The sequence below is a fragment of the Amphimedon queenslandica genome, unplaced genomic scaffold, assembly GCF_000090795.2.
Source record: "Amphimedon queenslandica unplaced genomic scaffold, v1.1 AMPQUscaffold_13504, whole genome shotgun sequence".
Classification (NCBI taxonomy): Eukaryota; Metazoa; Porifera; class Demospongiae; order Haplosclerida; family Niphatidae; genus Amphimedon; species Amphimedon queenslandica.
In genome coordinates, this window is record NW_003546260.1 from 540,665 (window position 1) to 556,537 (window position 15,873).

Below are 15,873 nucleotides of genomic sequence, written 5' to 3' on the forward strand. Positions count from 1 at the left end.
ACGATTGCATATGCCATTGCCATTACACCCTCTCTAGTTTGACCAAATCCCTTGTCAGCCATAGAAACGCAATATTCAGCTAATCTAGCCTCTTCTTCATCAGTTAAAATCGTTGGAGGGCCAGACCGGCAATTCATCTTTACCGTTCCAGCATCACGTCTTTGTAAAGTTTCTAACGGTACATTATAACTTATTGCAGCCTCACGTAGACTCATCATTTCATTTTTGACTGCCTTGCATGCCTCCTTCACGCTCTCTTGATTCCATTGCTTTCGTTTTACTTTTGATGCCATGTATAGCTAGTTCAAGTTGTTGCCTAGACATATAAATAACCAATTAACAGGCTTACAGTTAGCTGTAAACAGTGGCGGATCTGGGCCCAGGCCTAGACAGGCCATGGCCCGGGCATCAGAAGTCAGTAATGAGATTCATTAGATGCAATGTAAGCAATTCCCTGCCTCAAGTTTTGATAAAGCCAACCACAAGCCACACCAGAGTACCTACAAGTGCTTGAAGAGCATTCTGGCACTGCATAGATGAGGAAATTGTTGAAACCCATCATAAAAATGGCCAAAAGATGCATAACCATAAAATAACTGGTTGAAAAGTGGACACACCCACTTCCTGGCCCTACCATTAACTTGCACCCAGATCCGCCACTGGCTGTAAATTGAAACTAACTAGTAACAATAACATACCTAATAAATGAAAGAACCAAGTGACAAAGGTGAGGACACTTTCTTTCACGAGGTGAGTGCGCACTAATTAGAATGACCTTTGATCTTTAATGGCCCCGATTTGCAAATTTGATGCAGTTTTTATGCAAGTATGCAAGCTGACGAGAGCACTTTTAGCCTATCAGCAGATTGTTTATGTAAGTAGGAAGTAGTGCTATAAATATTAGGAAGAATTATGATAGTGTCTCATAAAACCTCCCGTCCCGTAATAGTAGCGCCTACTATACTCTATTTTGTTTATGCATCTTGTAAAGTTGTAACTAAATTAAATAGTAGTCTTGACATGAGTCCTTGTTCAAGAAGCAGTGAGAGTATCATCTTCCTTACAATCCTGTCCTGTGTTGTTCCTGTTGTCAAGTTCGTGAGCATAGTTTAACATTATTATTGTTTGTAATTTTTCAAAATACAACTTATTAATTATTTATTTTCATAAAACAATGATATCCAAGATTAAATAACTTATCTTAGCTAGAACTGGAAGCCTGGAACCTCCACTAAGTATTGCAGTTGATCCAAGCATAGCTAGGTTAAAAAATGCTTGCTTTTCCCAGTTCTGAGATCTGAGCATGCGCGACCACACCCAAATTTTGGAGCACATGCCACATGTCTCTTTTAACTAACAAATGGTTGAATGAGGTAAGTTTTAACTGATCCTGCAGTCATAGTGTCACTTCTTCCTTTCTTGGAGAATGATCTAATGGGACATGGCCCTATGCATAGACTGTTGGAGTAGAATGGTGTGAGAATTAGCCTTCTAGCACTAGCCAATTTTGAGATACATACCGACAACTGGATTGACAGGAGATGATGATGATGATGAAGACAACTGAACAAAATGGCCGTTTTGCCGATTTTTGACTTTTGTCTTAGTCAGGGTCTAGAGCCATGCTAGTGGTACCAATGGAGTCCTCTGGTCATGATAAGGTCCTCTAAGAATTCTGGTAAGCATAGGAGCTCATTTTTCCGGTATAGCAAGGCTGCAAAAGTCTTGGCAGCCATAATGTTTTGGGGTGAATCCTACTTAGTAACGCTATCGCGTTACTAATAAGCATACACTTTTGCTTTATGCCTAATTTTACTATTATTTTTAAGTGTAAACGTTCTCATTATAGGCCTTATATTATTGACTTGGATTCTACAAATGGGACTTTTGTTAATAATCACAAAATTGATCCAAGCCGGTATGTAGAAGTCAAAGAAAAAGTACAGTGTTTATTTGATGTAATTATTCAGTTGAAACATTAGGATGTTATAAAATTTGGATTTAGTACCAGAGAATATGTTCTTCTTCATGAAAGTTCTAAAGATGATGACAGTGACTTTGATAATAATGTTGATACTCCCTAATAAAAGTTATAGTTAAAATACAAACCTATATATTGTGGTAACTAGTAACGGTGTAGTGACAATGAGATTTTCCATGCACGCTTGCTTAGGTGGGAATTAAGCAGTTGAGATGTCATTTTGTCACAAAAATTTTCATTAATTTAAATAAATTTTTTTTGAACTCTCTTGAGTTTTATATGGCATTCAAAAAAGTCAATATCTTCTGCCCAGCTAGTTCAATTGTAGTAGCAATTTGTGGTAGCAAAGCTAAATATTATCAAGAATGGACCTCTTTGTCTTGCCCAAGCTTTTGTGTTTCACTCTGTGAGGTCAAAATTAGCATATATATATAATGGTGCGCTGGTGGTTACTATGGAAACGTTTCATGTTTAGCAGGAGTTGTTATGCCTATAACTACACTGCATAGAGTGTGGGGGTTTACAATTAACATACAAACAGCACTGCAAAAGTGTACCATGGTAAAGTAAGATACCTCCTTGTCTGGAGGTGGTTATGGGTTAGTACTAGCCAACATCAAACAGCGAGGTATCTAGTCTGGTCCCGCCTCTTCGTTGTGCAGGGGAGCCGCTAAAGAGTCTGGTGACACTTCTACAGAATTGCACAGGTTTAAGTGTACGAATCAGATTACTGCACTCACATGGAAGCCACTTTGTTATGTACTCTATTCACAATGGCTACAAGTATGACCAACAAACCTGCTGCAGATATTGATAAACGCTAGCAAAGGAACAGAAACTAACTAAGGAGGAAGTAACAGAAGAATGAAAAAATCTCATGTTAAACTTGCTCTAAAGTATACAGATTTTCTTTTGTCACTCCCGTTCTTGAATTAATTAGAACTTTGATGGATTTTTATCTTGGCTTTTATACTGCAGCTCTCCTGAATCATGGAGGCTTACTTGTCAAGAAAAGCCTCGAATAGAAAAGTTATCACATGACAGAATGTTTTAATAACTTTAATAACTTGTAATTATTGCATTCCTTTCTGCAACAAATTTTGCAGCAGTATCACCAGACTTATTTGCGCCATGGGCACTACTAAAACGAGGAATGAGAAATGGACAAATATGAAATAGCAAAACGAAGAAATGGGATTATGGGAGGTGAGACTAGAAGTGAGGGACTTCAAGTTACTGGAACAAGTCCAATGGAAGGCTACCAAATATATCTTGAACAATTTTGTCTCTGACTAGGACACAATTAATGTCTCTAAACATGATACCTTTGGTGATGATTCTCGAACTGAATGATATATCCTTCTTTGTCAAAAATGTAAAAACCCATCCCCATCCTTTGATATTCTCGACTTTGTATCATTCTCCAACACTACAACCAGGGCCTCTTCAGGATCTAAACTGCAATATAATTTTGCTTCTACTAGTATAGTTCGACACTCCTTAGTACTTCAAAAGGCTACCAAGATTATGGAATTCTCTTCCTCCTATGGACCAGAGTCTCCCTATCTCCACTGTCTTATCTTGTGTCAGAACCTACTTTTGAGAACAATTTCTAGCCAACTTTGAATCGGAATGTTCATGTACATATCATCTATTATGCCCGTGTAGCACAACTTATATCCCACACCTCCATCTACATCTCGGTAACTTCACTTATTATAAATTCTAGTATGTTTTTGTTCGCTTTTAATCATAATATTGTCATTATTACTGTAATTATCTACTTGATTTTACTATTATTACTGTTTGTAATTTTGTATCTCTCCTATTCCTTCTCCTCATCTCTTTCTCTCTTGTCTTCTTTTCTTAATTTAATATTATCTGAGATTATGTATCTCTCCTTTTCCCTCTCCTCATCTCTCTCTCTTGTCTTCTTTCCTTTTCTTAATTCATTATTATCTGTGATTTTGTATCTCCTTTTCGCTCTCCTCATCTCTTTCTTTTCTCTTCATTCAAGGCTGTCCTAGTGACCTAGGTCAGTCCTTCAGTGTTCCCACTGCAAACATATTCACTCTTAATTTACTACTCTCTTTTACTTGCACTGTAAAGTTATAAATAAATAAGTAAATAAGTAAAAGTAATTGTATCCACCAGATCCCCGTTAACTAGATTAGTGATATTCATAGGGATACCATAAAAACAACAGACTTTCTTGGCCGCCATCTTGGGGGCATAAACTATACAGTAACCAATGAGCCAGAAAGAGAATCGGCCTGATCTGCTTTTCCGCATAACTTTGAGGCTCCTAATTGTTGCAGTGGTAAAGAAATGGAGATTAAAGTTGGAATCTTTTCTCTCTGGATGCAGCTCCTTTGCTCTGCTGGCAAAACGGTAAAGTAACACCTTTTCCCCATTGAAGACTGTACAAAGTATACCCCCAACATGGCAGCCAGAATAATTTTTTCATCTACGGTATCCAAATGAATATCATTAAAAAGTCTATGAATATCATGCATCTCATTCACACGGATGTGGATGGCTAGTTCAATATTACGCTAGTCCTAATGTTACATTGATGCTGGAATTGAATCTGGATCGATTCCAGCAGAAAGCATGTGTCAAAAGGTCAAATCACCCACACTTTTGATTAAAAATTGACGGTATGTTGGCCTAGTGTCATATTGTGAACCAGACTTAACGCCTCCTTCACATGCAGTGTTGTAAATGGAGGATCACAGTGGGACTGATTTGTCGAGCATTTGCAAACAGCTGAAGAAAGTTGGAATGATGATTGTGAGAATGTTTCAGACATAATCGATCTAACAGTTCTAAGTATGAGTGAAGAGGATGATAAGTCATTGTTTTAAGATAACCACTCATGTGGCAAAAAATGCCATTTTGACTACCAATTTTTGTTGGTGATTGCCAGGGTGACACTGGATTGAGTAGCAGTGGAGATGTCAATAGTAGTGTTCATGATGATGATAGTGACAGTGATTCTGCTTCTGAGCCTGCTTTTCATCACAAGCATGTTAAAATTTTTAAGCCAGATGAATGATACTTTGACTTGTAGGTTTATTTGTGGTTATGTTTATGGTACAGCTGCTATGCCTGCTAATTTTTACAATGATGATCCAATGCTGCTAGTCTATAGTAGCTCAAAGTGGACTCCAACTATTGAGAAAGTAGCATATGTTTTGATTGGTTGTGAAAGGCTAAAATTTGTATTTGTCTCATTGTAACATTTGTGGTTGACCTCAGTTATTTGGATGCTGCAAATGATGTCAAAGCTGATGAAATGGAGTGTGGCTTAGGAAAGGCTCACCAGTTGCATACATTAGCATCCATAGCAACTATGAAGGAAGGAAAGATGTCTATCGCTGCTCCAGAATGGGTGCAGCTTCTTATCATTTTTAAATCACTAGAACCTACTATAGGCATTCAGCTTCCCCTGACTTTTGTCGTACTATCATTACTGTACACAGTAAGTCCTTCCTATAATCAGCTGATTGACATCTAATTTAAGTGTATTTTGCTTGCAGCCATTCCTATATTTGTGACATGCCTCCCATTGCTATAGGGAGGAACCATTGTCAAAATAATGTTTTTGAACTATTATTTGCATGGCACTTATAAATATTAAGAATGAATGCCTAGACTTGACAATGGTTGTGTACGCTTTTGATCGAAAAAAGCATGCTATCAACTTAAAACAAATGGTAATTAATTCCAAGAACAACACACCTTTTAAACAAACCTAGGCGAGTACTGTTATTATGCTGAAAGAGAGAGTCAAAAGCAAGCCACCAATTAAAGTCTTACGTGAAGTTGGTAATATTGGGGGAGGAGTTATGAAAGTGACTTCTTCTTGTGACCTTCCTTGTAATCATAAACAAGTTTATAATTTGCATAACAAGAAGAATAAAAGTGGTGTTTATATGTTTCGTCAGACGTGATGTATGTGTGCAAAGAGACTGAGAAAGATAAAGATAAATAAAGATCTGTGAGGTTGCTCCTGAGCCTATGTGCATTTTATGCACAGATCAACAGCTACATGATTTAGAAAAATTCTGAACTGACAAACCTTTTTCTGTTGTTTCCATTGACCCTAAATTTTAACTTGGGTTATTTTATGTGACACCTATATTGTTTCGTAATTTATTGCTAGAAACAAAGAAGGTACTCACCCAATGTTTTGGCCAATATTAATTCATCGGACTAAGCAGTTTCACCCATTTCACTATCTAGCTTTAACTTTAGTTTGTCTCAAACCTACTCTTTCTGCAATTAAATGCTTTGCCACAGACGAAGAGTCAGAGCTTATAAAAGCATTCAAGCCTGTATTCCCCCTGCAGTTCATTTTAGGTTCTCAAATCATTTACATCAAAATATGAAGCAGAAATTGGCATCTTTGAGTTTGGATCAAAACATTCGGAGAGAAATTTTAGCTCATGTATTTGGGAAGCAGGTTGGAAGTCAATTTGAATTTGGTTTAGTTGATAGTGAAATTTCTTTTGGAAAGTGCTATCAAGATTGAAAGAGCATTAGAAAAATCTGGAACATAGCTATAAGCCATGTGAAGTACCTCAATTCTTTTATTGGTTTTTTACTCACAAAGCGGAACATTTTGCAGACTGCATCATACTTGAAGTTAGGAAGAAAGCTGGTTTATTGAAGCTGTTTACTACAAACAGTTCGGAGTCTATTAATCACGTTATTAAAATGTGAAGTTGAATGGAAAGAAACAAATTGCCTGACCTCATCAAGCATTTGAAAGGAGTTGTTGAGTAACAAGTGTCTGAGCTACAGAAAGCAGGTATCAGCCAAGGAGATTAGAGGTTTACAACAGAATATTCTAAGTTATGCATAGTTTGGTTTCCTGGTATGACAAAAAGAAACATATGAAAGATGTATATGCCTGTAAGCCGCCTAAGCAGGCTACTGTGCCATTGAATCACCTCTTCTTGATGTCTCAATTAACTAAAGGCAATGACAGTACTAGTTGTAACAGTGGACAATGGCAATCTAATTCTCGAGCTAAATCTAACCCTCGTGACTCAACTAGTTCAAGGCCGCCTAAATCTTCTTCCACCAATACTTGTGAGGACAGTCTGGACTTATGCAATTGCGATTCTGTTATATTTGAAAGTAGAAAAGGGGTCCCTGGTGTAGTGTACGACACTGGTGAAGGTGACTCTGGGTGGATCGAGGTCAAACCTTACAGAAGAGGTCGCTCCCGTGATTCTCCCTGCCGTTCTGACTCTGAGTCATCAGAGGAAGGGGTGCTTGATAATCTCCCTCAGTCAGCTGAAGTCACATTCTTGCCTATTAATGGAACTCCTGGTTTGAGTATACGTACTCATAGGATACGTACTTGGACTCCCATTGCTAAAAGGACACGACTTAAAACAATGGATTTAGATTGTAAAAGGGATTCAACTTGAAACTAGGGACTTCTATAATTTATTGATACTATACATGTACTTATAATGGATATTTCCACAAGTTGGATGTACTCCTTCAGTCCAACTCCATGTCAAGTTTTACTTATATGTTGCATGCCTGTAATTATGTTATGTTGGTCTGTAAAATTCAATAATAAATAAATAATAATAAATAAATAATAACGAATATCAAATATCAAGTGTTCCCTACTCCACCCTTGAGAATAGTTGTGCTAAAGCTAAGAAGTTAGTTTCTTCAAAGCAGAGTATTATAGATGTTCAATGAATGAGGGAAGAGGACAACAAAGCTTAACTTGTTCAAAGCACAACTTTAGATATTCCCCATATTGTCAAGGTTTCTGGATATCTTTATAAGTGTGATGACAAGTGTCTGATGTTTAACGGCTTTTCTATAAGTTCAGTGTTGTTGCTGCAGCTTACATGAATGGCACTTTCATTGATTCATTTGCAGACAAGTTTATGCGTAATTTCGCTGCAATTTCTGAGAGAGATATATGCCAAGTGGTTCTGGAAAGAGAGGTGGAGTCCCAAAGCGAAAAAAGAAGAAAGCCACTTCCACTGAAAGTACTTCATTGCATATATTTTTTACAGTCTTAGATGAGTTCACATAATCTGTCTCTCCCAGATGGTGCAGTGGCATTTCTACCTAATATAGCCATGGCATCTATACCCAATGTAGCTGCCTCTGCTCCTACTCAATTACATACATGCACTGTCTCTTCTCTACCAAATACAGTGCCCTCCCTACCGACACTGGCTGCTATACCCAATACTATAGGATCTCCTATGACAGGTATGACATTCCCATCTGCCTCAGTCAATGTATGTACAGCCAGCTCATGTACTGTTATTGGATCAGGAATTATTTCCAGCAGTGGTAGTACACATAGTACACACTGCACACCTAGTATTTGTGGGAATGTTGCATCAGCTGTTGTGTCTCATACTAACACCAACAACTTTGTTCTTAAGTTGAAAACACCCAGGATTAACGTTTGCCAGTCGTGTAGAAAGAACTATGATGGAGTTAATCATACTATGGGTCTCATAGCTGCACGGGCAGAGTGCAAACTAGTGACGAATATCAGTATAGGGTTTAGTTACTAGGAAAGTAGTCAAACATTCACTATCATGTGCATTTGAATTGCTTAAAGCAAGCCATGCCACAGTTTACAATTGAACTTAGCAATTATTACAGCCCTTTGCACAAAACTTGCATCAGTCTGATCATGTGACTTCATAAAAGTTAAGTCTAGCTAGCTGGGGCTAATCATCACGTGACTAGAACTGGTGGTGGCAAGTTTTCTGCAATATGCTGTAATCAAAGGTAGGAGATCTGGTGTTAAGTAGTCACATGACCTATAATAACTAACTGCATAACTCATAACTTTAATAATGTTATTGTGGTTATCTACTGTTATTTATTATAGCAATCAATTTTTTTAGAAGAATAATGTTAAGAAAATTTTTACTAGAATAATGAGAAGAGATACAAAACTTGTAGACTAGAGCTAGTAATAATAATAATGATAATGTGACATAAAGTTAACATTTTGGAAAAAGCCATAGCCTAGCTCGTTTTTTGAAAACATTCTGAGGATTATCAACGCATGATTTGTGATACCACATACTGCACTGATCACATTCTGCCATATAAAGACTTGTATTGTGTCTATCATCATCATAGTAAGGTATTTTTCAAATGCAATAGACTGGTGCCACAAAATGAGTTAATTTTTAGCACACTCTAAATGGTGAATGCATGATTTTTGAATTGAAGGGCATGAAGTAAACTTCCTATTCTGCAAACAAGTATACAAGTGCTGTAGCGAAGTAGTGCCATCATATTAATGGTTGTAGGATCTTTTCGAAAAAGTAGATCAATTAGAAAGGTGACAGCCAATGAACCACAATCATTAAAATTCGTTTGCTGCTGAACATGTTGAATCCACAACTCAAGATTGTCAGACACAGATTGTATAATTGCTGCACATTGCCTAGCCAAGTATTTCGAAATAAATCCTTGAAATAAATTGTGATAAATTGTGGTATCTGCACAATTGCAATGAACAAGTACCCAGTGATTTTATTTATGTGAAGGATTTCAAAAAAAGGTGAGTCTGCTTTAGGAAAAGACAGTGCTGGACCAAGGGATGTATCAAACAGTCCTATTGTCAATTGAAACTGGTTTTGTAGAATTGTCTGACAACTGTGTCATTCAGCCAAGCAGTAATTGAATTTAATAGTTCAAAACATTACCAGTCATGATGCACTTCTTGTATGCATATACAACACTCTTTACAACTCATATTTGATCGTTTTCTCTGTTGCTTTTTCTGAATGTTAATTATCTTCAATATTATTCTTTCTTTGCTGGTTATGTGATTTTAAAGATTGCTTATTACAAGATGCTGCTTTGGACATATCCAAGGGAGGAGGCAATACACTTGCTTTACGAAATTGATCAGCCTTTTTTCCAACCCGTCCGTTGTACCTTTCAAAAAGTGTCTTTCTCGTACTGGATGTACGAAGTTGTGGTTTAACACTGGGTCTTCTATGTGCATTTTGACAAAGCTTCAGGTGTTTCTTTGGGGATTTATGAAGAGATAATCCATCTTTCTTAGACAAAAGAAAGCAAGCTTCATCCACTGCTTTCTGAATCTTTTGACTTATTAGTACAAGATTGTTTTCATTTTTGCAAGTGTGAGAAAATTCTTCTAAAACATGAAAATTTGATCTTGAACTAATTGCAATTGTTTTGCAATTGTGAGGAGAATGGTGTCATTCTCCTGCTTTTCATTTGGACTTTCAGCTGGAGTCACAACCATGTTTATCTGTTTCATGTCACTGTCTTGAATAAACAAATTGTGCTCTTCACTGTTATGATCATTCCTTGCCTTTACTTCACTCTGCACCACAAATCCATATTCGACTCTTCACCCTCCTCCTTTTGCACTGACAAATGAAACTTCATTTCCTGTTCTTGTAATACAGATTGATCGATTGTGAAAAGAGGGTTGTTTCTATATGATTCTGGCTAAGTTCCCCAGTCGCTGTAGTGAATAAAAATTAATTACAGCAGAAAAATACTTGCAGGGTAAAAAATTTTTTATAATAAATGCAGTCACATGTTGGAAAGTCATTACTCTTGCCTCCAAAATGAACAACATGTGTCTTTGCTTTATTTGATTGTGACACTACATTGTATGTTTTGCCACTAGATAAAACTACAACATTTTATGGCAGTTGTACAATTTAGCAGAATGTAACCTTTGTAAACAGTGTTTTACAAACCAAGTTGGTCTATCCTGTAAATACTGAGAAACTAAAGAGTCATACAACATGGAACTTCAGGAGAACTTAGTCCTAAACAAAACATATTTTTGAAGTACTTCAGAAGAAACTTTCCAATAATGGTGGAGCACAATCCACTGACAGGCAGACTTGTCCGAATGAATATCATTGTAGTACATCTTAAATGATTTATTCGGAGATATGACTCCATTATTAGTCTTAACATTAGTATGAAGACCGGGTTCTCTAAATGCATCACACCACCTCTAGAAAACAGAGACAATACCATTATACAGAGATGGGGTGAAGCACTCACCTCAGAGCTTGAAACACAATCACAAGCACTTTCAAAAGTTCTTAAAGCATTAAGCACTTTTTAAGCACTTGATAAAGATTGTGTTTAAGCAGTTCTATAAGCAGTTTATAGTGATTCAAGCACAATTAAGCATTTAATAATTATAATAACTAAAATAGCAAGTTTCTTTATTACATTGAATGAAAATTAAGGTTTTAAAACTCTTGTCTGTTAATCTGCACCTTTCAGGCCTAAAAATTTTGCCAGCCACACTAAACAATCGCTCTACTGCAGCTGAGGATGCAGGAACTCCAAGAGTTGTCATAGCAATGGCTGCCAGCTAAGGTAGAAAATGTCTTCATTTTGTTTCCAGAACACAAGAGGATCTTCTTGTTCATCACTAGTTGGCTCATCTAAATATTTGGCAATTTCAATCTCTTGATTTGACCTTGTACTTCTACACCGTGTATTGGCAGCACGATTATTCATAAAGGAGAAAATTAATTTTGATTTGTTTGTTGGAGGCTCAATTCCAGTTTCTTCATTAGTGTCGACTGTGATAGCTGTTTCAGCTGTTCGAGAATACTTGGCTGCTTCATCATGTAACGTCATCTTCATACTTCCTCATTGATCATTGTCTTTACACCAAGGAAGTTTAAATTTGGGTTCTAGGATAGCTGCTAATTGATATACATGATTCAACTCAAATGCATTCATTCTTTTGTTCAGTGAGGTTTTCAAATCAGAAAGAAAGGCGGAGTTGTGCCTAGAGGCCATGCTGTTAATGTGATGCTGTAAACCACGGATATATGGGAGAACATAGCCAGCTGAAGGATGGTATTAGATTTGAGAAAAGTCAGTGGCCTCTTCAAATGGCATTAGAATTTCCAGGAGGTCTTTAAGAATGCTTCTTTCATGAGCTGTCAGCTTGGGAGCATCTACAAGGTCATCAAACTTTCCTGGATCAGCAGCTAAGATCGATCGTATCATCTTCAGCTGCGAGTTCCACCTTGTTACAGTGGCAATTTCAAGTTTCTTCTCACTCTTCATGATTTCATTTGTAATTGTTGACTTATGCACGTGATTTCATTTGTAATTGTTGACTTATGCACATGAGATACAAGCCTCAAACACTTGGAAACAATACGAATGATTTGCCCAGCCTCCTTGAATCCATCCTAGATGACCAGCTGTAGGGAGTGTGTGAAATAACCATGATGTTCAACTGGAAGTAAATCAAGCTCATCACTGTCTACTGTCTCAGGAGCAAACTCTTCATCAATGTCATCTTCTCCGTTAGAGTCATCTTGACCTGATGGATCTTGATTGGGACTCTCAGGCAACTGAAATACTTTCAACATGTTCGAAGCATTGTCTGTTATGACATGCTTCACCTTGGATGAAATTTTGAATGTGGAAACCATGTTTTTATATTAGTTGATAATGTTTTCTCCTGTGTGTCTTCCCTTGAAGCAATGGCATGACAGCATGATGGATTCTAGCTTCCAATTGAGAATGAAATGAGTAGTAAGACCAATGTAAGACCTCATTTGCCGGTTTGACCATATATCCAATGTAATGCTCACTTTCTTAGCCTTATCTAGTCGCAGCTGAACATCTTTTAAAGCTTCATATTTTTTTGTATGAGTGTTGAGATACTGCTGAGAACATTATATTTAGGGTCCAGTGCATGTACGATCTTTCAAAAACTATAACTTTCTACTGTTGATAGCGGTTGTAAGTCATGTACTATAAATGATACAAGCTTTTTAGAAATATGCTGCTGTCTAGGATCTTTCTGCTGGTATTTCCTGGTTGATTCAGTAAAGTGAGTAAGTGTTGTTTGTTCTGACCCATCTTGTGATTGTGTCTTCCTGTCAGCCTCAGTCTTTTTTAATAGTGACCCATGACAATTTCTCATGAAAATGTAAAGTACTAAACATTCTAACTAGCAATGTACATGTCATACTAAGTAGTTCTTAGTTCTTACCATGTGTGACAGCCAATTTATTGTAACCTTTGTACACCCAAAGATCACTTTACTGCAGTGTTTACATTTAGCCTTGAATGTTCCATCCAAACTTTCAGGCAATATATAATTGTTTAATATACTAGGTAACTTTTTTGCCTCTGTCATGATGCCTGCCGGTGTCAGTCAGTCAACTCAGTGATACTTGTCAGCTGGAATTACCGAATTAGTCAGCTGAAATTAGTCAGCTGACATGACTCAGCTGGAAATTTGGTTCTATGTGCATGTCATGTGGCACCATTGACAATATGCAATATTAATTAATAAGTCTATTTAGCACAACACCAATACATTTGCTAGAAAGTGCTTAATGCCTTAAAAAATGCTTCAGAAGCACTTCAAACAGATGTGCTTAAGCATAAGCACAAAGCACCTCAACCTTTCTTAGCACCTTCAAGCACTTCAAAAAAGTGCATAAGCACTTTTTAGCACAAGCACTTCAGTGCTTTACCCCATGCCTGCCACTATAACAATAATTTATGAATATAGTTACAGGGGTGCAACCCAGTTGAGTCGCAACTCCCGGAAAATCTAAAAATTTATCTGCAAGGAAGTGGGTGTGGCACCTGAATGGTGGAGTGTAATGAGGCTCCTTTGAAGAACATTTTTACTCCTCTGTATGACAGCTATTACCTCATATTGACTGATGTAGACTCTTTTAACTGTTTATTTAAATTTATAAAAGTAAAATATTTGATTTTATAATTTTTACTTACGTTTTGGCTAGTTTGCCTGTGGTTGATTGCTTTTGGCTCTTTTATTCTTTTTCATAACAGTTAAGCAGTGAGATAGGCAAAGCTGAAGGTATTGTATAATGATAGTGCATGTATCATAGATGGTAAAAATAAATATTTCAAGTTAGTTTCTTTTCTAAGATGAAATTGTACCATGCATATTTCCAGGTACCACACATCACACACTTTGTTGGGCCATTACCCAGGACTTATTTGTACGTAAAGGTTTAACTAAGATAAAATTGCATTAGTATGGTAGCTGAGTTAGGCTTATAAGATTGCAATTGATAACTCGGGGTCGTATATTAAAATATATATATATATATATATATACATGCATATACACGTATAGTTTGACATTAATATCACAATATAACAATGATAATTACATTTACAATAATTGTGATAATTAAATGTCATAATTATAAATAAAATCATCTGTTATCACTTCTGTTTCCATGTATTCTTTATCTGTACTATCAACACCCTCACTTATACTTACACTATCAATACCATTCCCTGAACAAGATCTACATGGTCATCACTTGCCTCGTGATTTGTACAATTGGTACATGTGCATCCTGGTCCACAACGGTCTCCTGCTTTCTTGCAGCCACACCTTGTAGTTGAGCACCCTAAGCACAACCTTGTCAAAGATACTTTATATATCCCTCTACTTTTCTCATTTCAGCAGGGTCTTCCCATCCATGCTATATTTCCCCTCTGTGAGTTTCCAACCACTGTTTTCTGGATTGGGTAGATCATTCTCAATATTTAATGAAGGTGAGTTTGCCCACATGAGACAGATGTATGTAGAGCGCATCCAGTGTCGCCAGAGAGATGTAATAGATGGTAGTCTTTCATCTTCGGAAAGTATGCGCTCACTGACAATGCTAGTTATCTTTTCAAGCCATTCCTTGTGATGTTCGTAATCTGAGAGAGATGAAGAGATAGAATTGTATAATTGCCTAGGTGTTTTGACATTATACTTGGAGATCATAGAAGCCTGGTGCTTTTTGAAACACGCTGTACCAATCAACCTGATGAATGACAAGAAACCCCTTTCTCTAGATTCTATATTTGCTAATGAACCTGGCATTTCTGTTCCAGAAATAAATGACGCGTGTTGAAAAAATAATTTGAGAAAAGTAGCCTTTCCGATATTTCTAAAATATGATGTAATATCTCTGTGCACACAAACAAAGACATCAAAACAGTAGTTCTTTCAGTTTCTGGTATTGCAGATAAATCTGAATCATCATTGATTGCTTTTATTAAGTTGTTAATATTAATGAAACGTTTCATGCGACTACTAGGGGGGTTTAACTGGACAGTGACTTGCTTAGAATTATACATTGTGAAGAGAGACATGCCAATTGTGTAAACATCAGTGTCAGGTAAATACAATAGTACATTTGCTGTGCCACAGTTAGCAGCATGCCTCCAAATCCTCTGATCTGCCTCCTTGGCATTACTGAAGAAACAGGGCTCTGGTTGAGGAATGGTGCTACTTGTAACTTTCCATGCAATGCCATTTTCAAAGCAGCCTGCTATAACTAGTGTTTGTCCCTCCTTTAGTAAGTTGCCGTTCTTCAATGCACTCTCCCCAAGAGCAATTACCAATGAGTATTTGCATGTTCTGCAACTAATCACATCCTGCCATTTCATTTTGGGGAGTGCACTATCTAAGGTGAAAGAGTAGTGAGCATGTTCTTGAACCTTTCTTCCTGATGTGTCTTTTTGTAGTTGCTTGACCATTTTTGGGTTGAATCCTACATCTAAAGGTGGAGTATCAAAAACTGTGTACTTGAGATGATCTAGAGCTAAAGTGTTCTTTTACAAATCTGCTATACATAATTTGGAGATATTCTGCTATGATTTTGGTACTTCTTAATGGCTTTGTGTGTATCAAAAACATGGCATCTAGAATGACACTGTAATTAGGCTGAAGCCATTCATTCAGTCAGTCATTAGTGAAAACTTAATGCTGTGTCTTCTTGTATCTTTTCTGCAGTTTGTCTGTCCAGTGACTTTTAGGAGCTTTATGAGGCACTTCATTGTCATCACAAATGGCC

At 37.0% G+C, this 15,873-nt stretch overlaps 1 protein-coding gene across 1 annotated transcript in view; it reads left to right on the top strand.

Annotated features, from left to right (window-relative positions):
• The window catches only part of LOC109593797 (smad nuclear-interacting protein 1-like), a gene marked incomplete at its 5' end in the record, with an annotated part of 53,424 nt that extends 51,149 nt beyond the window's left edge, over positions 1-2,275 (top strand). The window contains 2 exons of the mRNA XM_020008896.1: positions 1,850-1,940; positions 1,983-2,275. Of these exons, the coding sequence (XP_019864455.1) occupies positions 1,850-1,940; positions 1,983-2,084 (193 nt within the window). The remainder of the gene's footprint in view (positions 1-1,849; positions 1,941-1,982) is intronic.
• Between the last annotated feature and the right edge of the window lie 13,598 nt (positions 2,276-15,873).